The following is a 26,240-nucleotide window of genomic DNA, read 5'->3' as shown; positions in this document are numbered from 1 at the left end:
GCAAGCAAGGAGTTAGATAAATGACTTCCCCTGTCTGCTCTGTGCATTGGCTTTGTAAGTTTGAGAAAGGATTTTTTTAGAAGACCATCACTCCAAGGAGTGGTGTGCCTACCATTTCTATTCTATATGATACTGATGATTTGCCTGCATTATGTAAGTGATGATATTCATTATTTTCTAATTTAACCAAAAGTGTCCAAAGAATAATGATTGCATATCAAGCCTGAATATGACTGAAAATACAATTCATTAATAGTAGTTTTGCATATACTCAAAGGAACACATTTAACTGACTGAAATTTGTCTAAACCTGGACATTGTGTACAAAATAAACGTGTCTAATAGTCTTATATTAGTGCGATGGAAAGCAAAGATCCTCCCACACACCCTCTCTGCAGGCAGCATTGCTGGTCCTATTTGTTTAATGTATTTTCAAGAGCTGAACGGAAAATGTCAGTGAGGTCAGTAAGGTTACTCTCCAGGAAGTGGCTGGAAACATATACATTTTAAAATAAGGGCAACTTTTATTTCTTTTTACAAAAAATGCTGGATGCTTATTCTTTGTGATGCCCAGTGCAATGGGAACTGGTGATCGCCCTATGTAAACATAAAATCAGCCCACATATCAGTGAAATGTGGCAAATAAATATATGACAGTTAGAAATTCGCTCACACCAGTGAAGAACATTTGTAAATACACAAGTGCGTGAGACGGCATTTTTCACATTTGCACAATGCATTCGGTTCACACGCCGATCAAAAGACTTTTTTTTATATAATGACACATTTCTAATGATTTGCTAGTTTTAGTGAATTGACGCAATAGCCAAAGGAAAGAAATGATGATCATTATTCTGAACTATTTACCCGGTTACTATGTGTGGTTATTTTTAACAATCAGTAAGTCATTTCTAAGACCCTGTGATAAATCAAAGATTAAAAACCTACAGGCTCTAGTTCTGACTGCACCTAGGGGTGATTCAGACCTTGTTTGATTCAGGTATTCCCCATAATCAAATAAGAATCATTTGATTCTATTTGATACACGCCCAGGCTGAAAAGTAATTGGTAAACGGTAAGAAAGAATCCGAAATGAAAACAATTTCAGCCCTGATGAAAACAATTTCAGCCCTGCCAAGAGATTTAAAGTGTGAAATATCTGCATATATTCGTAATTGAACGCAGCTCCACATGCATGAATTCACAACATGTCTCTATCTGTTACATTCGAGTTCCACAATGTCCACAGGTCGGAATCACTTGAAAGACAGAGAATGTGGGACAGAATTGGTCACATGTCACTCAGCCCAGAGCTGCTGGTGTTTGTGTCCAGGGCCAGGACATTGCAAAGAGATTGAGCTTCGGAGAAAGAATCTGCGGGTGGGGGAGGAGTGAATGACTGGGTGGGTGAATCTCAGAAAGAGACAGTGACACTCGAGCTGGACAAATGGTCAAGAGAGAAAGAGAGAGCAGAGAGGGTTCATCATCAACTCCCTGAATAGAAACTGCGCTCTTTGCTTTCAGAGTGGAGACAGTAATAAAAAAGAGCTGGTGACAATATTTGACCCAGAATTTACCTCAAAGCAAAGGAATTTCCGAAGAGCGGGAACAAAATTAAAACATTTTGGAAACATCCGGTTCTCCTTCCGATTGAAGTGAAATGCATTCACCGATTTCACGGTAAAGATTTTCTGAAATTATTTTACTGTTTGGAATATGAACATTTTCAAGCAATGTTTTTGACCTGGAATAATAATACTTTATAATTCTTTCAAACCAGTCTATCTGGTGTTTTAGAGATATTTTCGTCTCGAAATATTTCACTGAGGTGACTTACTTTTGAATATTATTGTGAGCATTATAAAGTAAGCCGGGTATGGAGGGTGGATGGTGAAGTGGGAATATCTACTAATCGAGATGAACCGTTAAATGTCCAGACTCCAAACATTGGCTCTATTCTCTCTCTACAGATGGTGTCAGACCTGCTGGGATTTTCCAGCATTTTCTACTTTTTTGTTTCAGATTCCAACATCCACAATATTTTGTTTTTATTTACATTAAATAATTGAACTGTGGAAAAAAATACAATGAATGCTGGAGATCTGATTTTACCTTTGTTTCTCTCTCCACCAGTGTTGCCTGACCTGCTGAGTCAGCATTCTGTCTTTATTTTTTTCTAAGCCAATGCTCAGATGGAATCCCAAATCCAGTCCTTGCTTGCTCCAAAAACGTGATGTGGAGATGCCGGCGTTGGACTGGGGTAAACACAGTAAGAAGTCTCACCAGACCATATTAAAGTCCAAAGTTACACTCCCACTTACCTGATGAAGGAGCAGCATTCGGAAAGCTAGTGGCTTGTGCTACCAAATAAACCTGTTGGACTTCAACCTGGTGTTGTGAGGCTTCTTACTGTGCTCCAAAAACCACATTCAAATTCCATTGAATCCAATGGCCCCATCAAGAGACCAAACAAATACTGCGTCCAGCAAGAGAGACAAAGAAGATCCAAGCTGACAAGATAAAACATTGAACCCCATCTTGTTTAAGGAATGGATATATTCTGAAGTGTCGGGGAGTCTGTAGTTTCTCTGGGATTAGTATAGGCGGTGGGGATTCACACTGTGACTGCGGCTGCTCTTCCTCCTTTATACTCCCCCGGGGTTGATAATGAGAAGGGGAATTTAGACAGTGTATCTCCGGGTAAGTGGTCAATGGAGCCCAAGGACAGAACAGATTTAGCGGGAAAGCTTCTGCCGTGGAGACAGTTAGACTGCCCCTGGATGAAAGGTGAAGTGGCGATAATGATTAGGAATGCAGCTAGGGGATTGCTGCCGGCGCCGTTCTGTGGATTGTTGCTGAAAAGTAAATGGGATGTTTATACGAATCAATCTCACATAAATTTTATGCGAAGCTCCACAATAAAGACGCTAGATAAATGCAAGCTGTTTTAAAATGTGAACTGAAAATTAAACTGTCCTGTAATGTTAATTAAAATTAGAAAGGACCATGGAATTATTACTATGTGAAAGCAAGTGTTTAGCTCTGGACCTGTTTGGCTCCTTGGTGCTTGCTTCTTGCTTTGAACTCTTCCAGCAGAGATTGTGCGAGATGCGTCCCCCCCCAAACAGTTCAAATCCCAGTCCTTTGACGTTTCCAGTGTAAAGCGGATGGGTCAAATGGCCTCCTTCTGCTTCAATCCTCTCACAACTGGATTGCATTCTTTCCATTTATTTTCAAAAGAGAAATCGGCAAAACCTAGTTTATGACCCACCACGCCTTAACAAGTAGAATAAAATTTGAAGTGTATTTTTGTGAATTGTAAGTCTCGATGAAGGACAATTTCTAACACCACCTCATTAAAACTGACCCTTTTATCGGGAATTAAGTCAATATTCACCGTTGGGGCTAAATGCTTTCACATCTGGTTCAAGTGAATCATGGTTCCATTTGTAATTTGCGTTTTTTAATGGGATGATTTCCTACAGCGAGCGAAGATTTCCACGGCGCAACATCCCATTTCGTCCACAAATCTTTGCCTGATATTTCCAATTAGAATATATGATTAGAATAATAAGTGAACATTAACAAGGATAATGGGAGATTCTGAAATATTTCAGAATCTCCCATTATCCTTGTTAGAATATTTCACTTATGTGTGACGTTGTTAAACTTCGCTAAATAACATGTTCATTGCCAAAAGAGCAATGTTTGTTTTCTCTCTGACTCCTCGGCTATTTTTCAAAACCGATCATTTCACTTAAAAGCTATGATCCGAAAACTGAAGAACATGAGTATGTTTTTATGTCGGGTGAAAGGAAGAGACAGTTTGCTTTCTCCCCCACGCACAGTATTTGGATTATAGGTTAAATAGTAAGTTAAAGATAGGCTAAAGATTTTAACGCCTTTCTTAAATAACTGGATGGTGGGGCAGCATGCTGGCATAGTGGTTAGCACAACTGCCTCACAGCGCCGGGGACCTGAAGTCGATTCCCGGCTTTGCTCACCGTCTAAGCAGAATCTGCACGTACGCCCTGTGTCTGCATGAGTTTCCTCCGGGTGCTCTGGTTTTCTCCCACAATCTGAAAGATATGCTGGTTAAGTGAATTGGCCATGCTAAATCCCTCAGTGTGCATGAACAGGTGCTGGAGTGTGGCTACGAGGGGATTTTCATCGTGACTTGAATGTGAATAAATTAACTTTAATGACTAATAAATAAACTCTAACTTTAAAGATTGCCAGTATTGATTGGGATTCCAGGCAGAAAGTAAACGTTGATAATTAAATAAAACCCTGTCACATTTGTTCCAGTCCTGTTAGCATCATGAGAATGACCTGTGTCATGAGAACGCTCCAAGATAGCACAAGAGCAAGGTGACTTCTTGCAAGTTGTGCTCAATTCTGCTATTCTATCTTTTACTCTCCTTCTATGCTTCGAAAACATCACTCTAGCTCTTTTAAACTCTCTAAAAATGTTTTAATTCAATATTTTTCTCTATGCCCTAGCTATAACTGTTACACTACATTCTGCATTCTCTCATTTCCTTCTCTATGAACGGTAAGCTCTGTCTGTATAGCGCACAAGAAATAATACTTTTCACTGTATCCCAATACATGTGACAATAATAAATCAAATCAAATCAGGGCAACTGGGTCCTTACTCGACTGGCTACGTGACAATTTTCTTGTTAATGAAATATTCTTCTATATATTAATGACAGAGTTAAATAGAAGAATATAACAACTTAATCCCTGGTGTCTGCTCTACTATTTAATAAGGTCATCGCTGATCTGATTGTGACCTTAGCTTCAACTTCCTGCCTACCCTCTGAACCTTTGACTCCTCTCTGGATCAAAAACCTGTTGAACCCAGCCTTGGATATATTCAATGAACCTGCCTCCATTGTTTCCTGGGGAAGAAAATTCCAATGACTAACAATTTCCTCCTTATCTTATTCTTGGATGGCAGATAGTCTCTAGGTTAAATTCCCTCACAAGGGCAAGCATTCTCTTAGGATTCACCTCTCAGGATTATATATGTTTCAGTAAGATCACTTCTCATTCTTTTAAACTCCAATGAGTATAAACCCAATTTACTCAAACTTTCTTTATAAGATTACCCCTTGATCCTTGGAATCAATCTTGTAATTCTTTTTCATGAAATGTCTCCAGTGCTAGTATTTATCTTAAAATAAAGAGAACAAAACTGTACACAGTTCTGTATGGTCTCACCAATGCCCTTGTTATGATCCCAGTTGGTGTTACTATTAAATGGGAAGATCCCACAATGGAATCTTGGCTCGGGAGACAATAATAATAATTTTTTGAGAAAATGTGGAGGAACAGCCACAAGACTGTCAAGTAGCTTTTAACACCAAGAAAATCACATTTATTAAACATTGAAAAAATGACTACAATACAAAACTCCTTCACTCCTCCATCTTCACCAATGTATATGGATTTCAAGGACAACACAGGTAACAATATACCTGATGCTATGATGGTTTCAATAAACACAAAGTCCCTGTAACTCAACAGGTTAACTATGGTCAGATAACATTCCACTCTGAAACTCAGTGGCAAATGCCACTCAACCAATCCATTGTGGGTTTCTCCTCAAATCCTCCCAGATGATTTGTATACTGTGAGGCAACTTGTCACATTGGAGATCCTTCTATAGAAGGATCACCTAGATCAGAAATGTTAACTGTGTTTCTCTTTACAAATGTTCCAAACCTGATAAGTTTATCTTACATTTTCTGTTATTATTTCAGATTTCTACCATCAGCAGTATTTTGTTTTTATCTCATTGGATTCTGGTTCCACATGAGTGTTTCTACATTCCAGTTCCCCAAAAGACACACTTTAAAACCTCATTTTAAACAATATTTTTCTTCATCTGTTTTGTTTAGGATTCCCCTCCAGGGTTTTCCAACTATCCTTTCAAAAAGACTTCCTCTCCAAGGATCCACCTCCAGTTTTTCCAACTCTCCTTTCAGTGTTTCTTTGTCTTGAATTGCCACAGCAACCACGCCTCTACACAAAATTTCAGTTACTCAGCTTTCAACAGAATACTATTGTTTCCACATGCTGGAAGTAAGGACACCAAACTTACAATTGCTTTTGATCTCTGGCTTTTCTCTAATGAATTTCATCCAGGTTTGCACTTGCAGCTCTGTTTTTCAATTCAGTGACCAATACCTTGTTCCAACCGCAGTTCCTCTTTTAAGTAACCTTAACTCTTTAACTTCAAATTTCCTGGGAATTTCTAGTTTCTAAAACTAACTGTCCTTTAGCTTTACTGGAGCTTACTTTGATGTCCATTACTCTATTATATAGGTTTCCTGCTTCTGGCAGAGCTAAGAGGTGTTCTCTCTCGAGCTTCCCAGCTACAGCCTGGGATCCCAGCCTGAATCCAATTAAACACTCATACTCAAAAGGTGTTCTCCCTAAAAGTGGCCCCTGGTTGTCAAGCAGCATCACGTTCTTTCCCCAAGCTCATGTTTACTTTTCCCGTCATAAACTCTCTTAGCACAATAGAAACATAGTTTGAATTGAAATCAAACTCCCATAAGTGTAAGCATCTTTGTTTAACATTAGTCAAACTAGGATTTTACCCTTTCCACAAAACATGAAATTTAATCTACTTAAAACTATTGAACAATACAACCACGAATCACTTAAACCTACCTCTGCTTTTCTGATACACTGTGCAGTTGTAACAAAACTTTCTTACTTTTATATTCCATCTCTTTGACAATAAAATCCAATACACATATCTTCACAGTCATTATGCATCACATTTACCAGGGGGGTAAAATTTAATTAGAAATGCAAATTAATTTTTTTGGTATTTACTGCTGCACGCCTAAAATTAAAGGTTGAATGAGAAAAAGTTTATTATTCTTACTATATATTTTAAATACGTTGAGTTGAAAATATTTGTATTGTATTTTGTGGAAAGCTAGGATGAGAAAATATACAATGCCATGCTTCACATTTGAAATGATCTGTGAATTACTTTGAATGTAGCCCATGATGAGGTGAGCAAAAATCGGAACCTACCACAAAATTAACAGAAATGTTGTCGCTGCACGCAATCATTTGTCTAATAGCTGCAGATTCTCTGTGGTCCCAACCACAAGCTTCTCACTAAGCAAATCATCTCCTGATATGTCAGTAGGGGATCTCATTAATGGCATGAAACAGGTGAAGAACATTTATTTTCTCATGTGGCTAAATGCTTTGCTGTTGCAAATACCTTTGCAAAATTGAGATTGGAAATTGTAATTTTGCACCCCTATTTTATAAACATTTAAATAGTCATATCAATCCTTAAGCATTACGGTATATTTCTTCTTGGAGTTAGTCACCATTAGAGAGAGAGAAAGAGAGTCTCATAGCCTCTTTTTCAACCAAATATACTGTACAAGATAAAAATTGACATATGATAGATAATACTGTTTTATAAGAACATAAGAACATAAGAACATAAGAAATAGGAGCAGGAGTAGGCCATCTGGCCCTTCGAGCCTGCCCCGCCATTCAATAAGATCATGGCTGATCTGTCGTGGCTCAGTTCCACTTTCCCGCCCTCTCCCCATAACCCTTAATCCCCTCTCTTATCAAAAACCCATCAGCCCGTTTCTTAAAAACATTTAGCGAGGCAGCCTCCACCACTTCAACGGGCAGAGAATTACAGAGATTCACCACCCTTTGAGTGAAGAAGTTCCTCCTCAACTCCGTTCTAAACCGCCCCCCCTTTATCTTGAGGCTGTGCCCCCTAGTCCTACTGTCTTTTTTGAGCGGGAAGAGTCTCTCCACCTCTATCCTATCCATCCCATTCATCATCTTATACGTCTCAATGAGATATCCCCTCATTCTTCTAAACTCTAACGAGTACAAGCCTAGTTTATTCAGCCTCTCCTCATAGCTCAACCCCCTCAACTCCGGTATCAGCCTAGTAAACCTCCTCTGCACTCCCTCCAAGGCCAAAATATCCTTGCGCAGGTGCGGCGCCCAAAACTGCACACAGTACTCCAGCTGCGGCCTCACCAATGCCCTATACAGCTGCAGCAAGACCTCCCTACTTTTATATTCAATCCCCCTCGCTATGAAGGCCAGCATCCCATTCGCCTTCCTGACCACCTGCTGCACCTGCAGGCTGGGTTTTTGCGACTCATGCACAAGGACCCCGAGGTCCCTCTGCACCGTCGCCTGCTGCAGTTTTTCGCCACGTAAGTAATAGTCCTTCCTACCATTCTTCCTACCAAAGTGGACCACCTCACACTTGCCAACATTAAATTCCATTTGCCATTTCCTGGCCCATTCGCCCAGCCTATCTAGATCCTTCTGCAGACTCTCCACACCCTCCGCACAATTTGCCTTTCCCCCAATCTTGGTGTCATCAGCAAATTTCGACACCCTACACTCGGTTCCCTCCTCCAGATCATCTATATAAATGGTAAATAGCTGAGGCCCCAGCACCGACCCCTGGGGCACCCCACTAGTCACCAACCGCCAATCCGAATAGCACCCATTGACCCCCACTCTCTGCCTCCTATTTGACAACCAATCCTCTATCCACGCTAACACCCTACCCCCAACTCCATGTCCTCTGACCTTCTGCAGTAACCTCTTGTGAGGTACCTTATCAAACGCCTTCTGAAAATCCAGAAAGACCACATCCACCGGCTCTCCTCTATCCACCGCCCTAGACACATCCTCATAGAACTCCAGTAAATTTGTCAGACACGACTTCCCTTTAATGAAACCGTGTTGCGTCTGCCCTATCAAGCAATTCCCTTCAAGATGCCTCGCAATTTCCTCCTTAATGACGGATTCTAACATTTTACCTACCACAGACGTTAAACTAACCGGCCTATAATTCCCCGCCTTTTGCCTGGCACCCTTCTTAAACAACGGCGTAACATTAGCCGTTTTCCAATCTTCCGGCACTTCCCCGGAATCCAGCGACGTCTGGAAAATAACCACCAAGGCATCCACTATAACCTCCGCCATTTCTTTCAGAACCCTCGGATGCATTCCATCCGGTCCTGGGGACTTGTCCACAATCAGCCCCTCCAGTCTGTCACGCACCACCTCTCTAGTAACAGTAATGTCATTAAGACCCTCCAGTCCTACCACCTTTCCATCGCTAACACCCGGCAAATTATTCACGTCCTCCTCCGTGAAGACAGAAACAAAAAAGTTATTCAAGACCTTAGCCATATCCCCATCCCCTACCACTAGGTCCCCTTTCTCATCCTCTAAGGGACCAACGTTCACCCTAGCCAGCCTCTTCCTTTTTATATATTTATAAAAACTCTTGCTATCCTTTTTTTATATTAAGCGCTAGCCCAGCTTCATAGCTTCTTCTACCCTCCTTTATCAATTTTTTTGTCAATCTTTGTTGACATTTAAACCTTTCCCAATCCTCTTCTCGCCCACTGCTCTTAGCTACTCTAAATTCCTCCGCTTTTAATTTAACACTTTCCTTCACCTCCTTCGTTATCCACGGCTTATTACCTCTCTTCCTACTGTCCTTTTTAACCATCGGAATAAATTTCTGCTGAGCACCAAGAAAGATCTCCTTAAAGATCCTCCACTGCTCCTCAGCAGACCTACCTTCCAACGCGCTCCCCCAGTCCACATTCGCCAATTCTTCTCTCATCCTACCATACTCCCCTCTATTCAAACAAAGGACGCGTGTCCGGGAACCCACTTTCTCCTCCTCCATCTGCAACAGAAACTCCACCATACAATGATCACTCTCTCCAAGAGGATCCTTCACCGCAAGGTCCCTAATTCTACCAGCCTCATTACATAGCACCAGATCCAAGATAGCTCGCTCCCTCGTCGGCTCCAACACACACTGTTCCAGGAAACTATCCCGGCAGCATTCCAAGAACTCCTCCTCGAGCCCACCTCGTCCAACATGGGTCGACCAATCAATATGCAGATTGAAATCCCCCATAACTACTGCCGTCCCATTCCTGCACGCCGCACTTATTTGCGCGTTAACAGCCCGCCCCACCTCCAGATCATTATTCGGGGGCCTATAGACGACACCCACCAGCGTCTTCCTCCCTTTGCTGTTCCTAATCTCCACCCACAACGATTCCACTTTCTGCTCTTTGGCTCCGATATCATCCCTTGCTACCACCTTGATGCTGTCCTTAATCAGCAGAGCTACGCCACCCCCTCTTTCCTCCTGCCTATCCTTCCTAAACACTTGATAGCCCTGTACATTCATCTCCCAGTCCCTGTCACCTTGCAGCCACGTCTCTGTAATGGCCACCAGATCATATCCATTTGTGTCGATCTGCGCCACCAGCTCATCCACTTTATTCCGAATGCTTCGTGCATTCAGATAAAGCGCTTTCATCCCAGCCTTCTTTTGGACCCTATTTGCCGTAACGCCACCACTTGGGACATCCTCAGCCTCTTCCCTTACCTGTACCCTATCCTTAACTGTAGACCTCCTAACATCACCTACCCTCGCACCCTCCCCCCCCCCCCCTAATTAGTTTAAAGCCCTGTCTACAGTCCTCTTTACTCGATTCGCCAGCACTCTGGTCCCAGCACGATTCAGACCAACCCCATCCAGCCCGAACAAGTCTCACCTACCCCAATACTGGTGCCAATGCCCCATAAATTCGATCCCATTCCTCCCACACCAATCTCTGAGCCACCCATTCACTTCCTTAATCCTGTCAACCCTACGCCCGTCTGCACTCGGTTCAGGCAGTAGCCCAGAGAAGACCACCTTGTCGGTTCTACTTTTTAATTCCATTCCCAGCTTCTCATACTCCCTCCCCAGATCCTCAGTCCGCACTCTGCCTACGTCGCCGGCACCCACATGTACCACCACAACCGGGTTCTCACCCTCCCACTCCAGATTCCTCTGCAGCCCAGCTGCGACATCCTGTACCCGAGCACCAGGCAGACAACACACCCTTCTGTGCACTTTGTCATTGTGACAAAGGACAGTGTCAATACCCTTCACCCCACTATCCCCAATCACTACTACGTTCCTTTTCCCCTTCTCTTTGCCTATGTCCTGCTGCATCACTGTACCGTGTGCAGTTTGCTCACCAACCTCACCTGCCTCGTCCTCTTCCAGAGTGGAAGCAAGAACCTCAAACCTGTTATGCAGATTGAGAGGCTGAGGCCTCCGCTCCTCACCCCCCTTCCTCCTCCCAGCAGCCCCCTTTTGTTCCTGACCCTTAGATTTAGACAGTCTAGAGGGGGTGGATGTCACTTGCACCCCATTGACAATGGCACCCTCTCTCCCCCTGATGAGCCTCAGTGTCTGTAGCTCAGAGGCCAGCTCATCCACCTTGAGCTGGAGCTCCTCCAGCAACCTGGACTTACTGCAGACATGGTCTCTGGGAAGGACCCTGGGGTCCACCAGTTCCCACATCGTACAGGAACCGCACATCACATGCCCCTCCATTATTCAATATAATTTGTTGTGGGAAAAAATTTTTCCTTGTTTCTTGCTGTAGTAGTTTTGAAAAAAAAAAATTTTTTTTTTCCTTGTTCTTTCAACCTGGCCTTTTTCCCTTCAAGCCCTTTTTGATATTAAGCCCTAATAGCTCACTCTGCTTCCCTCTCACTCCGCTGCCCGCTCCGACGCTGCCCGCTATCTACACCAGGCCTCCTTTTAAACTTGGCGCTGATTTAAAGCTGATGGGCCACAACTGCCTGATAATCACTCCCTCACAATTCTTAAAGCAGTAAATACATCTCAAACCTTTTTGTCATTTTATCTGCTCTTTATATTCTGTATAATATTACATATTATTCCTCAAAACTGTAGAGCTCATACATTGTCTTTCCAATTTCTGGTTCTGTTCTATACATTATATTTTTAACCCAAGATTGGAAGAAAATGACAGCTAGTTCTCAAATGATCAGGTCTCCTACTCCTCTCGGTCTTGGTAGTCTCACGTACTCTGACCTGTGACCTGTGCTCAGTTCTAGATACAAAATACCTCAACATAATCCAACTGGGAGAAAGATATATTTGCATGAATGGACACCCAACAAATCTATTTTATTCTTCTCTAGATTATGTTCTTTTAAGGTCAACCCCTGCAACAAAAAGTAAAAACAAACAGTACACAGCAAAAATATAAAGAACCTGGGCCTCCTCATTGCAAAAATGCTGACTCTACTTTCAGGTAAAATACTTTATGAATTATTAATCCATTGGTCATTTAGAAATATGAATGCTTTCCAATTTAATGTGGACATGTTTATTTTTCAGTATGGGTCAACTAAGTGAGACAAAGGATCCATTAGAATCAATGCTGGGATCACTACTCTTAACCAGATTGGGCGAGTTTTCACTCCCAATCTTATGCATTCAATCATTGAAAATGTGGGCTAGACCATTTCTAGCCACTAGGGGCAGTAGGCATGGCTTAACTCACCAGACAGCCAGCAGCTCAGATTGGCATCACAAACTGCACATGTGCAGAAAAAGCACAGAAAAAGTGGCTCTCCTGACAGAGCTCCCCTGCTCCAGATACAGCCTCATCCTTCCCCCAACCAACATTGGTGACCACCCCCCCCACCCCCACCAACAATACTGACCACCTTACCTCCCAAATCCTCTTGCACATGGCCCCTTCATCACCACCCCCCCGCCCCGATTGCTGAGTGACATGACCCTCTCTCTTCCCTGCCCCTGGTCATCATAGAGGCACAAAGCCCCCACCATTTCATCAGCATACCTGCAACTGTTGAATTGGCTTCCCCTCCATTGTTACAAGGCAAAATGCATTAAACTCACTGGGATGCTCGAACAAGTGTGTGACCCACCCAAAGTGCCTGCAGCTGATCTGCCCTAATAAGGGACAACTCGATAAAACTCCAAGGATGGACAGTCAGGCAGGCAGTGAGGGACAAAATGGTCCCCAGGAACACAGCCCCCATATTCTTGCACGGAGATCTCACCAGATTGCTGGGGGCGGTGAAGGCAAGGCTGAATATCCTCTTCTCCCAGCAGAATGCCATACTGGGGGAAGGGATGGACACCTGGAAGGCGGTTGCAGCATGTGTTTGTGCCAGGGCACTGGCCAGGAGGATCTGAAAGCAGTGCCGCAAGAAAATGAATGCCCTAATCTGGGCAGCAAAGGTGAGTGTTTAACCTCATCTTGTATCTTCCCCCTAAATGACACGCAGCTCCCTCCATCCACAGCACCCTACATTCTTCCAACCCCTGACCACCAAGCACCTCCCTTCTCACCCCACAAGAATATCCCAACACCTGCCCTCGGAGGACCACCTCTGATACCCTCCAGGACTCATGCCATCAGATTTTACATGGCTCCTTCTGCCCCCACAGGAGAAGAATGCCCGTAATCACTGGGAGAGGGCGAAAACAGGGGTGGTGTGCCTGAGATCCAGGTCCTCACCCATTTTGAGGAGCGGGCACTGGAACTTGTGGGAGCAGAAGGGATCCACACCATAAGCAACAGCATGGTCGGGCTGGAGCATAGAAGTAAGCATCTGCCAATCCTCCACTCATTGGAGATATCTGAAGCGAGTTGCATGATGCCCAGATTCCTCTCCCTCCCTTGCACTAAACCTTGTATCCTGTGTTGCAGGAAGGGACCCGACACACCTGGGCCAGCTGGCACTGCCGCCCACACTGCTGCACCCATCTATTCTGCCCTTGACTGTTTGGAAAACTCTGCGGAGGAAGCGGATGTAGGGACCTCCAAGGCGGCACCAGTTTTGCATCAGCTTCCATTTCGCAGTTCACCATCCCAGAGTCTCTCACATCGGTTGGTCAAGTTAGTGCCGAAGCATCTGGGTCACTCTCCAGTGTGCATGACACATCTGCTAATATGCATCTGGTGGAGGAGGGAGTATCTGATGCCTCTGGAGCTCAGCTGGCCCCAGGCTATATGCTAGGCTTCTGCGATCACCTCCTTCAGCAGTTGGAGATGCAGCAACAGAGCCAGGGAATGCAGGAGGGGCTGACAGAAACACTGGACTGACTGGAAGGCTGTCGGGAGGAGTCCCAAAGCTTTCAAGTGGACCAGCTATTGTCTGTCTTGCATGGTTCCCAGGCCAACACTGCAAGGGTGGCATCTGCAGTGGAAAGCCTGGGGCAGGAAATCCTCATCATGAGTGGCAGGCTCCAAACGATGGCCAAGTCACAGCAGGCCACCGCCAAATAAGAGCAGGCCACACCTGAGGGCCTCAACAGGCTTCTCAAGATTCTGCAGCCCATTCCTGAGAGGCTCGAGAGCCTGCAGGAGACCCAGTGGGACAGCGCTGAGACAGAGCAGGCTATGGGTGCAGCCCTTGAGAACATGGCCCAGAGGGTCACGGCTGAGGGGCTGCAGAGCATGGCCCAGTCTCAGAAGGCACTTGATGCAGCCATTGACAAGTGGGCCTCGACGAAGAGGGCCATTGCTGAGGATGCGGCCACCATGGCAAGAATGCAGTTGATCCTGCGGGACTGGCAGGGCTCAGTGATACCAGAGCTTCGGGGGCTCACTGCAGAAGCACAGCATTCCATGGAGTGACCCGGGGAGCAGAGGGTCGGGGGAGGGGAGTTCTGAGAAGGGATGGTTGGACACAGGTGTGGCAACGCAGGGCCCTTGTGACTAAAGGACATGGTGATCAGGGCCTCCCTCACAGCCCTGGCATGCTTGATCCTTGCTGCCGCCAGCCCTCTAGCCATGGGCAGTGTTGGTTGTCGTCATCTTCCTCTTCCTTTTGCTCTTCTCCTTCTCCTCCCCTTCCTCCTCCTGTTGGTAGGCCTCCTCCCCAGTGACACCCAACTGCTCATCCTCCACATCTTTCTCCAAAATGTCTCCTTGCTGCTGTGCCAGGTTGTACAGGCTCATGATATTGGTTCCCCATCTCAGTCTCAGGCCTCTGCACAGGCATCATCAGCCAAGGTATCCCATGTTCCCCATGAGCCATCCTTGCATCCTGGGCCCCTGCTTAAAAATCTCCCGGACATTTAAACTCCTCAATATAAAACTGTCATGTACGCTACCAGGGTGTCTGGTGCAGATGTGCATGATATGCAGCAGATGATCAAACACCAACTGCACATTGCTTGAATGGAAGCCCTTTCTGTTCTTGAATCTTCCTGGATTTTTCATCAGGGCCTTGAGGGCAACATGGGTGCAATCTATAGTTCTCTGCATATTTGGTATCCCCATGATGGCCATGGATCTTGCAGGCCAGTCTTCCTGCTGGGCCTTGTCTGAGTCAGCCCGGGCAAACAGAACATCCGTAACCACCTTCAGACACTTGTGAACGAATAATTGGGAAATGCCACAAATGTCTCCACTGGCGGTCTGGAAGGAGCCAGTGTTGTAAAGATTTAAGGTGGCTGTAACTTTCATAGCTCTGTAATAAATGGCACAGGTATTGCACTATCTCCTTTCAGAGCTGCAACTGTCAGCAGCATACCATGTCTGACATTTGCTCAAAAGACATGTGTGGAACTGCCAGGGACTCTGCTCCCTCTTCCTACACCCACCCCCAACCCTTGGGCAAATGGTGGCCACCTCCTGCCTCTGGTGGTCATCTCCCTCTACTCCTCCAGATGGTAAGGCTTGGGCCTCCTCTTCCCGCAATTTTTCCTCCAGCTCCTCCTCCGCAGCTCCAGCAGCAACCAAAAGAACAGTAAGATCAATAGGTTGCATTGCAAAAACCATTCCATCAATTTGAAGAGGTGGGGAGTAATTGGGGAAGGGGAGAAACAGATGGAGAGGTTGAAGAAACCTGCTCGGCTCCAGCCCAACAACATACACTCCCCATACCTCCCCCACAGACTCCCAGCACACATACTCTCCATACCTCCCACAACCCCCCCAGCAACACACTCTCCACCTTCTCTCCATAGCAGCCCAGAAACTCACACTCTCCACATTCACCCCCCCAAAAGGCCCCCAGAATGGTAACTTAGCCCTCCCCCTTATTCCCCCACCCTCACTCACAAACACACACCCAGAACCCATGCAGTAGTGGCCACAGACAGTGCTGCTTGACAAGTCCTGAGGCTGCAGCACTGCCACTTCAGAGAGTTTCTAGCCCATCCTCTACCAGCAACATTGATTGTTGCTGCCAACACTAGGACCCAGAGTCAGCGCTATGACCCGAGGTCAGCGGTGTGAGCCGGGTCCGTGCTGAGAGCTTGAAGTCAGAACCCATGAGCAAATAGTCCCCAAGCCCCCTTCACACTCACAGGGCCCCTGACCCAAAATGCAACAAGGCCGCCATGACACAACCCCCACCCCCTGCAAGCATCACGGAGCAGTTTAAAAGCAGAGACTTACCCCTTCACTCACCCTCACTGCTTCAGCACCTGAAACTGACTGTTACACTTGAGATATTTTCCTGACTGATTCCAACTGCAGTGACTGAGATCTTTCAGACAGGTGAGCTGGGACGATTAGGAGTGAAACTCACTAATTACATTGTGATGAATGCAAAAAATTGCAAATTGATGTTTTGCCGATTTTGGGCGGGCTCTTGTTTGTTCCCTTTTTTTGGTGGTAAAATGGGAATGGGTGTGAAAATGGGCGCCATTCCTGATAGATGCATCACGCCTGATTTTATGCCATTTTATGGATTTTCTCACTGCAAAATGGACGTGATGAAGTTGTAAAATTTCACCCACTCACTCACCAATCCACTTATTTACGCACCGACACACTGCAGTCACCTGTTTTCTCACCCATCCACTCATTCATCTACTCACTGACTCATTCAGTTCCTCTCACTTACTCACTCACTTACTCATCCATTCACTTAGTCACTCATTCAATCATTTACTCACTCACCCTCACATGCACTCGCCCATTAACTTACTCACCCACCCAGTCACTTAGTGACTCACTCATGCACCCATTCACTCATTCAAACACTATCCACTCACTCACTGATCCACCCACTCACTTACTCTCACAGCCATATACTCATCCACTCACTCACCTACTCACCTTTTCACTCACTCACCCATCTATTCACTCACTCATCCATCTATTCACTCACCCACCCACCTATTCACTCATCCACCCACTTATTCACTCACCTACCCACTCAAACACCCATCAACCTACTCAGTCACGTACTCGCCCACTCACTTACTCATTCACTCACTCATTCACCACCAATTCATTCATTCCGTAGCTCAGTCACTCATTCACTCTCACACTTGTCACTCCCTTACTCACTCACTCATCTACTTACTCACTCTATAACTCACTCATTCATCCACTCACCCATTCACTTAAACTGCTTACTCGTTCACTCACTCACTTATACAATCTCCCATTCACTTAAAAAATCACCTACTCACCTACTGACTCACTCTATAACTCACTCACCTATCCATCCATCCACCCACTCACTGAAAAACTTCTTACCTGAATACAGCAGCCAATGTTGTAGAAAGTAGTTGTGTCCTCTCTTCATCCATTTCGTTTACACTTGTGTATCTTCTGTGGGAGTTGTTGCACTCACCCGTTGCTGCTGCAGCCAGGAATGGAAGACCTGGCTGATAATGAGCAGTACCGTTGGGTAAGAGTGAGTGTTGCAGACAATGACAATTTCCCACCAACTGGAGAATCTGGGCTAATGTTTCACCTACAGGTGAGAGCTGGGATCATAAATACATTAGTTACTCATAAATCAAAAGGGAGATTCAGATAAAACATTATTACCCATAGAGTACTGAGAATATGAAATTCACTACCAAAAGGAGTATTTGAGGTGAATAGTATAGTTGAATTAAAGGGGACATTGATAAATGTATGTGGGAGAAAGGGATAACAAGTTATATTGATAGAGTTTGATGAAGAAGGGTGAGAGGAGCATAAACACTAACATAGACTTGTTGAACCAAATGTCCTGTTTCTGTTCTGCAGATACTGTGTAATACTGTATTATACCTCATTTCCATTCCAGTATTCCATTTGCTGACACTGTGTGAGACGGAGATCACAGCTGTACCCAATGCTATCACTAATGCCGCTGTGGGAGAACACGTTCTGTTTCCTGTACATAACCAATGTGCAGCTCAGTATGAAGTAACACTTTTCACAAAATCACCAACTCATGCTCAACTTGCTTCATGGGGATTCAAAACATTTGACAAACAGCCACTGTATGAAAACAGACTGCAGAGGAGCGTGAATGATTCTGTGAAACTGCTCAACGTACAGGTTAATGACACTAAATCATACGAAATAGAAATTAATTGCTTTGACAAATCAACGACAGCAGCAAAGAAACAATTATTCGATTTGCAAGTGTTTGGTAAGTTAATTTAATTTATAACTTTAAATAAAACTATGGCTTTCAATCCCAATGTGAGTCAGAGACAACTACTAAGACAGAATAATAGTGTGTTCACTTTATGAGGAGGCTCCAGACCTCCACTCAGGATTCCAGCTGAGATGAGGAATACAGTGGAGAGAGAGGAAGCAGAATGCTCACTTTATGGCTGCCCTTCTCATTATCTCAGATCTGTTATTGACAGTTCACCACCATCTGAAAACAGAATGTTTGGGTTAATTTGAATATATCCTCCTAGGTTAGGACCTGTTGTGTATTTTCAACTTTTTGTTAACCCATTTAAACTAAGGAACTTTATAGAATGAACTGGACGATTAGTTTGGATAAAGATTGTACTGATAATACATTAACATCAGGACTTGTGTTGTTTGGGTGATTCAGTTATATTCATTTCAGATTGGTGCACTTTTCTGGAATGTAACCACTTATTAATTTCTCACTAAATGTAAAATAGTGACATTCAAGAAATACTATCAAGGCTCATTATTCATCTCCTAATATTTCAGAGCCCATTTCCAAACCTCTGATGACAATAAATTGTTCAACTGCAAATGCCAGCCTGAGCTGTGCAGTCTCCAATGGAACAAATGTCACATTTCACTGGGAAAAACTATCTTTATCTGGAGCCATCATCAGAACATACAATGGGCCAGAATTCGTGATAGACCATGCAAATGAAGAAGAACAATACTTGTACAAGTGTATAGCAGAGAATCCAGTCAGCAATGCACCCAGCGTTCCTTGGACCATAAAGAAGTGTAATAGAAAAACTTATAAAAGTGAGTAATTGTAAAATGTGCATTATTTGACTATTCCAGTGCATTCGTGTCCTGCCTCCACAAAGGGATTCCATTGTGCAAGTATTAAAGTGTTGCATCTTGTATATGTTTAACATTTGTGAAATATGCCATGTTGCTTTGACTGTGCTCAATATTGTGACCTCTTGAGCTAAAGGTTTACAAGAAGCAAAAATTCACAGAAACATCTTTTAACAATTGGCCTGTGACTGCGCTAAGAATGTATATACCTAGATCACTTGCACAGTGAGGACCTTATAAAATGCCTAGTCAGGTTAAGAGCAGCCCAGCCTTGAAATCAGAATATCACCATAAAGCTCCAAATCTCAGATGACCCATGGGCAATGAAGTGGAAAATTAGCTGTTGTTTTAAAATGCGCAGGACTGAAGTTGCAGGTTAAATCTCCCACTCCTGATTTATCTTCCTCTTCCTGGAAACTGCCTTAAAATGTTTTCTCCGCTGATATTTTTTGCCTATATCTTATATATGTACATATGGTCATGTAAATTAATAACCTGCCCCATCACAGGTTTCTTATAGCCATTACAACATTTCACTGCATGACAAACTTCAATTCCACTGCTCTGTTTCAGGTCAGAAAGTGTCCTGGCTGATTCACAATGTTGTTGCATCAGGATTGCTGTTAACCTTGATTATAATCATATATAGCTGCTGCAAAATACAATCAAGCGCTGGCGATAAAGGAAGTTGTAAGTATGACTGTTATTTTCAGACAAAATGATAAAGCTTCAGCAGAAATTTTAAAAATAATTATTATTCATTCCATATATTGAAAGATTTACAGGAAAAATAACAGCTGTTAAATCTAAGATTGTAGTAGACCATTCAGCCCCTCGAGCCTGTTTCCCAAAAGGATTAAGGTGAATCTGTACATAACTCTATATTCCTTGTTACCTTACCTAGTAAAAAATATTGATCTTTGTAATGAAAGCTTCAACTGTTCGAGTATCCACAGCCTTTGGGAGACAGAATTCTATATTCCTACAACTCTGTGTGAAAATAATTGTTTCTTGATTTCCCTCCTAAATGTCCTCACCCTAATTCTAAGATTATCTCCTCTATTTTTGTTACCATGCTAGAGGAAATAGTTTGATAGTACCTCGACCCATTTATTCTTCTGATATTTAAATGCCTCAACAAATCAAACCTCAATCTTCAATATTCGAGGGAATACAGGCCAAGTTTATGTAATCTGTCCTCATCATTTAAACTTCAAAGATCTTCACTGTCAATGTGTCCACCAAATCAATTTTCTGACTCTCAAGTTTGGAGCAATCTCTTTCATATTAGGATTCAATTCATGAATTTTTCGACAAACTTTGAAAACTATCTTCTCTAAGCTTTCTGTTCTCCAGAGTAAACAATCACAGATACGCCAACTACTCGTCATAGCTCAGGTGCCTTAAATTAACTATCATTGGGGGTGACATGGTGGTTAGCACTGCTGCCTCACAGTGACAGGGACCTGGGTTTAATTTTGGCCTCAGGGGACTGTCTGTGTGGAGTTTGCGCATTCTCCTGATGTCTGTGTGGGTTTCCTCCAGGTGCTCCGGTTTCCTCCCACAGTCCAAAGATGTGCAAAATTAGATGGATTGACCATGCTAAATCGCCCCTTAGTGTCAGGGGGACCAGCAGGGTAAATATGCGTGGTTATCGGGATAGTGGCTGGGTGAGATTGTCATTGATGCAGCTGAATGGCCTCCTTCTGTACTGCAGGGATTTTATGATTATTGTTTCCCTTTCCCACCATGTATCCAATATTTGCTTATTTCTTGTCATGCTGGCTTACAAACACAGTCCCAAAGATGTGGCCATATTTGTACTTTGTACAGATTCATTACCATCCTTTGGGAATTGTCATAGATGCTTCTGCCCATGACAGTAATAGTAGAAGTGAACCCCTTGTCCTGTCTTCACACTGAGGATATCCTCCATTTAATGTGTGGTGCTATCACCATGCTAAATGGGATAGATTTTCATCACATTTAGTAACACAAAACTGAGCATCCAAGTAATTCATCAGCAGCAGCATTATAAACAACCACCATCTGCTGATTCCCCCAATGTACCGTCACCCTCAAGCCAGGTGACCACTGCTGGTTCAATGAAGAGTGCAGGGGGACATGTCTGGGGTTGCATCAGGCACCTGGCAACCTGGTGAAGTTACAATATAGGACTCCTTATGTGCCAGTCAGTCTAAGTGGCAAGTAATACTCAAAGCAAAGAACAAACAAAGAACAACACAGCACAGGAAACAGGCCCTTCGGCCCTACAAGCCCATACCGCCCATTTTAACACTCAGTGAGTGCCTCATTCCAATCCTTCTTCTACCTACGACTTTTGTCTACATCTTGTGGACTCCACAATAAAGGGGTGCAAATTTAGGGAATTATATGTGCGCCAGATTAAGGGAGATCCAATTTAGGGACAATTTATTAACACCGATCAGCCTAAAAGCACATTTTTGGGGTGTGGGAGGAAACCGGAGCACCTGGAGAAAACCCACGCAAGCATGGGGAGAATGTGCAAACTCCCACAGACATTGCTCCAAACCGGAGACCCGACCCGGGTCCCTGTAACTGCACAGCAAACAGTGATAGTCACTGAGCTGTCGTGTTGCCCATCAATTGGTCCAGTTTAAGCGTACACTAACGACATGAAGCACTAGGCAACTCTTGAAGCAACATCCAAGAGCAGCCCTCGCATGATCCACTGCATGTATGCCCCTTGTTGGCCAACAAGGCAGACCGAATCCCCTGTGGATGTAAAAAAGAGTCATCAATAAACATACAACAGCCTATACAGACATTAATGGAAGATCCCCAATAGCTCCAACGTAAGAGACAGGTGAGCCATAAAACTTGTTGGACGGCCGATAGGAATCTATTAATTCCCAGGAACATCCTGAGGCTCTTGATCCTCAGTTAGAACATTCTTTTGTATTCCTCCATCTCTAGTCTGCTCATGTGCCTATCTAGGTAAGCCTTAAACAACCTTAGCGTGTCTGCCTCCACCACCCTACTTGGCAGTGCATTCCAGGCTCCCACAACCCTCTGTGTGAAAAACATCCCTCGAACATCTGAAATATACCTCACCCCTCCCACCTTGAGCCCGTGACCCCTCGTGATTTTCACATCCAACCTGGGAAAAAGCTTCTCACTGTTCACTCTATCTATACCCTTCATAATCTTATACACCTCTATTAGGTCTCTCCTCGTTCTCCGTCTTTCCAGGGAGAACAACCCCAATTTGCCCAATCTCTCCTCATAGCTAAGACGCTCCATACCAGGCAGCATCCTGGTAAACCTCCTCTGCGCTCTCTCCAAGGCCTCTACATCCTTCCGGTAGTGCGGCGACCAGAACTGGACGCAGTACTCCAAATGTGGTCTAACCAACGTTCTATACAACTGCAACATTAGACGCCAGCTTTTATACTCTATACCCCTTCCTATAAAGGCAAGCATACCGTATGCCTTCTTCACGACCTTCTCCACCTGTGCTACCACCTTCAAGGACTTGTGAACTTTCACACCTCGGTCCCTCTGTGTTTCTGTACTCTTAATGGTCCTACCACTTATTGTATAACTCCCCCCTACATTATTTCTTCCAAAATGCATCACCTCACATTTATCTGGATTAAATTCCATTTGCCATTTCACCACCCAATTTACCAGCCTATCTATATCCTGCTGTATTGTCCGTCACTGTTCATCACTATCAGCAAGTCCAGCCATCTTCGTGTCATCTGCAAACTTGCTGATCACACCAGTTACTCCCTCTTCCAAATCATTTATATATCCCACAATCAACAAATCAGACCTGTTCACCATCTGCAAGACACTAGTCAGGAGCATGACAGAATACTCTCCACTTGCCTGGATGAGTGCAGCTCCAACACCACTCAGGAAGCTTGACACTATCCAGGACAAAGCAGCTAGCTTGATTGGCAGCCCATCTACCACCTTAAACATTGGCTCCTGCCACCACTGATGCACAGTGGCAGCAGTGCGTATCATCTACAAGATGCACTGCAGGAACTCACCAAGACTCCTTTGACAACGCCTTCCAAATCATCGACTTCACCACCTCAAAGGATAAATCGTAGCAGATACAAGTTCCCCTCCAAGCCATACACCACTTTGAATCAGAAATATATCATCACTATTCCCGCATTGTCGCTGGGTAAAAAATCCTGGAACTGTCTCCCTGAAAGCACTGTGGGTGTACATACACCACATGGACTGTAACAGTTCAAGACAGCAGCTCACCACCATCTTCTCTAGGGCAGTTAGGGAAGGCAAATAATTTTTTATTCTTTCATGGGATGTGGGCATTACTGTCTGCACCTGAATTTATTGCCCATCCCTAATTGCCTTTGAACTGAGTGCTTGTTAGGAAATTTTAAGAGTCAATGACATTGCCTTGGATTTGGAGTCACATGTTAGCCAGATCAGGACAGCTGGTTTCTTGCCCTAAAGGACAGTTGTGAATCACATGTGTTTTTAGGACAATTTACATTGGTTTCATGGTCATCGTTAGATTTTTGATTCCAGGTTTGAGTTCAAATTTCAACATCTGCCATGGTGGGATTTGAACCCAGGTCCCTGGAGCGTTACCATGGGTTTCTGGATTCCTAGCCCAGTGGTGCTACCACAATGCCATTGCTTTTCCCTATTGACCTAGCCAGTGACACCAACATCCTGTGAAATTATTATTTTTTTAACTGGGAGTTTATTTTGTGGGTACCTATTGTTGAAAAAGAACAGCTTCACAAAGGTGTTTGTTCTGTTAATATGGACTTTTAAAATTGACAGATTTGAGAGCGGAAAAAGACACAGTTCCACTGCAACTGTTATGACCTCCATTTTCAGAGTCAGCTCACCTGATAACTTCCTGAATGCCTTTCAGCTTACAGCTTCATGCCTCAGTGCAGCCTAACAGATTGCCTATGAAGTAGATAACCTGGCTACAAAGGAAAGTAACACTGCAAGGTGCCATGGACAGAATATATGTGTTCTCTTGCTTCCCGTAATTAGAATGTTTGGTATGGAAATAGATGTGTCTTTTCTTACCCTTGGAGTGTGTATTCCAATTAAATAATTCAACATAAGTTTTTGTAAGGTTAGAAGTAAAGAAGATTATTTATTCCCACACACTTAGCCCAGAGTAATGTAATGTCATCCAGTCAATTTCAACATGCATGTACATATATAGCTTAGATACATATAAAGACAATGGGAGCGATCTTACCCTCTGGCCCTGCCGGCCAATGAGAGGGACAGGTAAGATCACGAGAGAGCCAGGATGTCCATCACACCCACTTTCTCCCATTTTCATACGCGTTCGGCACTTAGAATATTTTTTGGTAAAATCACCCCAGTGTGTTTTACAGATTACAATTAATTCAATCTTATGATTTTCAGTCTCCCTCTTGGCAGGCCTGTGGTTTCTTGAATGGATTCAATGGTCTAAAGTTGAATTGAGGGTCTTGTAAAGCATTAGGTTCACAGGACATTGTGAGGTTTCTTGTAGTTGAATATCTGGGAGGTTGGTTCTCAGATCAATTTTGAGCCTGGAACAGGTTAAGCACTTCTACTGCTTGATGACTCACAGCCTGTTTCAAAGTCTGATTTTCAGACTGGGTGATAATTGATGGTTCTAATGGTTTTAGGGTAATAAAAGAGCAGTCCCTGACACTAGTTTTGATAGCATGACTACTGGGTTTACAATTCTGAGGCCCACCAATCTAGTTTGGGTGGGGGAAATCATTATGATACAATGGGTAGTTGATAGTGCCCAATGAGTCAATTGGCTCTCAGTAGAAAGACAGTCTGGAAACTGCATGGTCGTTAAGTGTTGGCCCGACACAAAGAGATTTGTTAATTTCACGGATTGGCAGTGAGATACCCTTGCCTGTTCATATTGAATTAGATATTCACTGGAGACTTCATATTATCTGTAGTTCAAATGCTAAAAAACGCATGATTTGAGCAGCCACCTTAACAGCTTGTTTATGTCCAATTTTTAAAAGTTTTGACTAAAAGTTCAGAACATGATGCCTGTACTGGGCATTATAAAGGATTTCTGTGCAACTGCTTGCAATCTTTCCAAAGAGCTTGAGCCAAAGTGGCTAACTGTTATAGGGAGAGTTTAGGAAGACATTTGATTTCCTTAAAGGTAATTTAGAAGGCGTTCTTGTGTTGTTTTTATGACAATTCTAATTCATGCACACACTCTAAAATGTTGTTTAAATTGCGATGCTTTTTTTAGTGTGTTTATAATAAATGATTGCTTTCTTCATAAACCTTTGGCTTGTCTGAAACTTCTTTAGCTAAAAGAGTCTAAATGAAATCATGTGGAGAATAAAGAGTGTTCATCACTATTGTTGAAAAAGAGTGAGTAGAAGAGCACATTTATGCAATTTTAATGTGTTTTCTAGATTCTTTACTTATTATTACATTGATTAATGTATATATGTGTGATCATTATTATGTATGGTGGCACAGTTGGTGGCACTGCTGTCTCACAGCGCCAGGAACCTGGGTTCAATTCCCAGCTTGGGTCACTGTCTGCGTGGAGTTTGCATATTCTCCTTATGTCTGCATGGATTTCCTCCAAGTGCTCTGGTTTCCTCCCACAGTCCAAAAATGTGCAAGTTAGATTGATTGTCGATGGTAAATTGCCCCTTAGTGTCAAGGGACTAGTAAGGTAAAAATGTGAGTCTACAGGGGTAAGGATGGGTGGGACTGTGGTTGGTGCAGACTCGGTGGGTTGAATAGCCTCCTTCTGCACTTGTAGGGATTCTATGATTCTATGATATTGAGAAAGGCTAAGCAGATTTTTTTTTGGCAGCTCAGATAACACAGCAACTTGACTTGTTAATCAACCTTGTAGTCCAGAAAGCACACAGCATACTTTCCTTCGTCGGCTGGGGCATTGAGTATAAAAATTTGCATGTCATGCTGCAGCTGTACAGAATCTTAGTTTGGCTTCATTTAGAATATTGTGTACAATTCTGGTCATCACACTACTAGAAGGATGTGGATACTTTGGAGAGAGTACAGAGGAGGTTTACCAAGATG

At 43.7% G+C, this 26,240-nt stretch overlaps 2 protein-coding genes across 2 annotated transcripts in view; one reads left to right on the top strand and one right to left on the bottom strand.

Annotated features, from left to right (window-relative positions):
- otos (otospiralin) overlaps positions 1-26,240 on the bottom strand; it is a 47,827-nt gene that overhangs the window by 9,499 nt on the left and 12,088 nt on the right. The window lies entirely within an intron of this gene.
- On the top strand, positions 1,566-25,409 carry LOC145341224 (SLAM family member 5-like; the record flags this gene model as incomplete). Its single annotated transcript, XM_080186146.1, has 5 exons — positions 1,566-1,680; positions 17,950-18,300; positions 18,846-19,118; positions 19,731-19,847; positions 23,973-25,409. Coding segments are annotated over 5 exons (900 nt in total), but the record flags the coding sequence as incomplete, so codon positions are not given.

The sequence above is a fragment of the Carcharhinus amblyrhynchos genome, chromosome 3, assembly GCF_965287045.1.
Source record: "Carcharhinus amblyrhynchos chromosome 3, sCarAmb.v2.hapA, whole genome shotgun sequence".
Classification (NCBI taxonomy): Eukaryota; Metazoa; Chordata; class Chondrichthyes; order Carcharhiniformes; family Carcharhinidae; genus Carcharhinus; species Carcharhinus amblyrhynchos.
The sequence above is the reverse complement of the archived record's forward strand: the minus strand, read 5'-3'. Positions and strand labels throughout refer to the sequence as shown.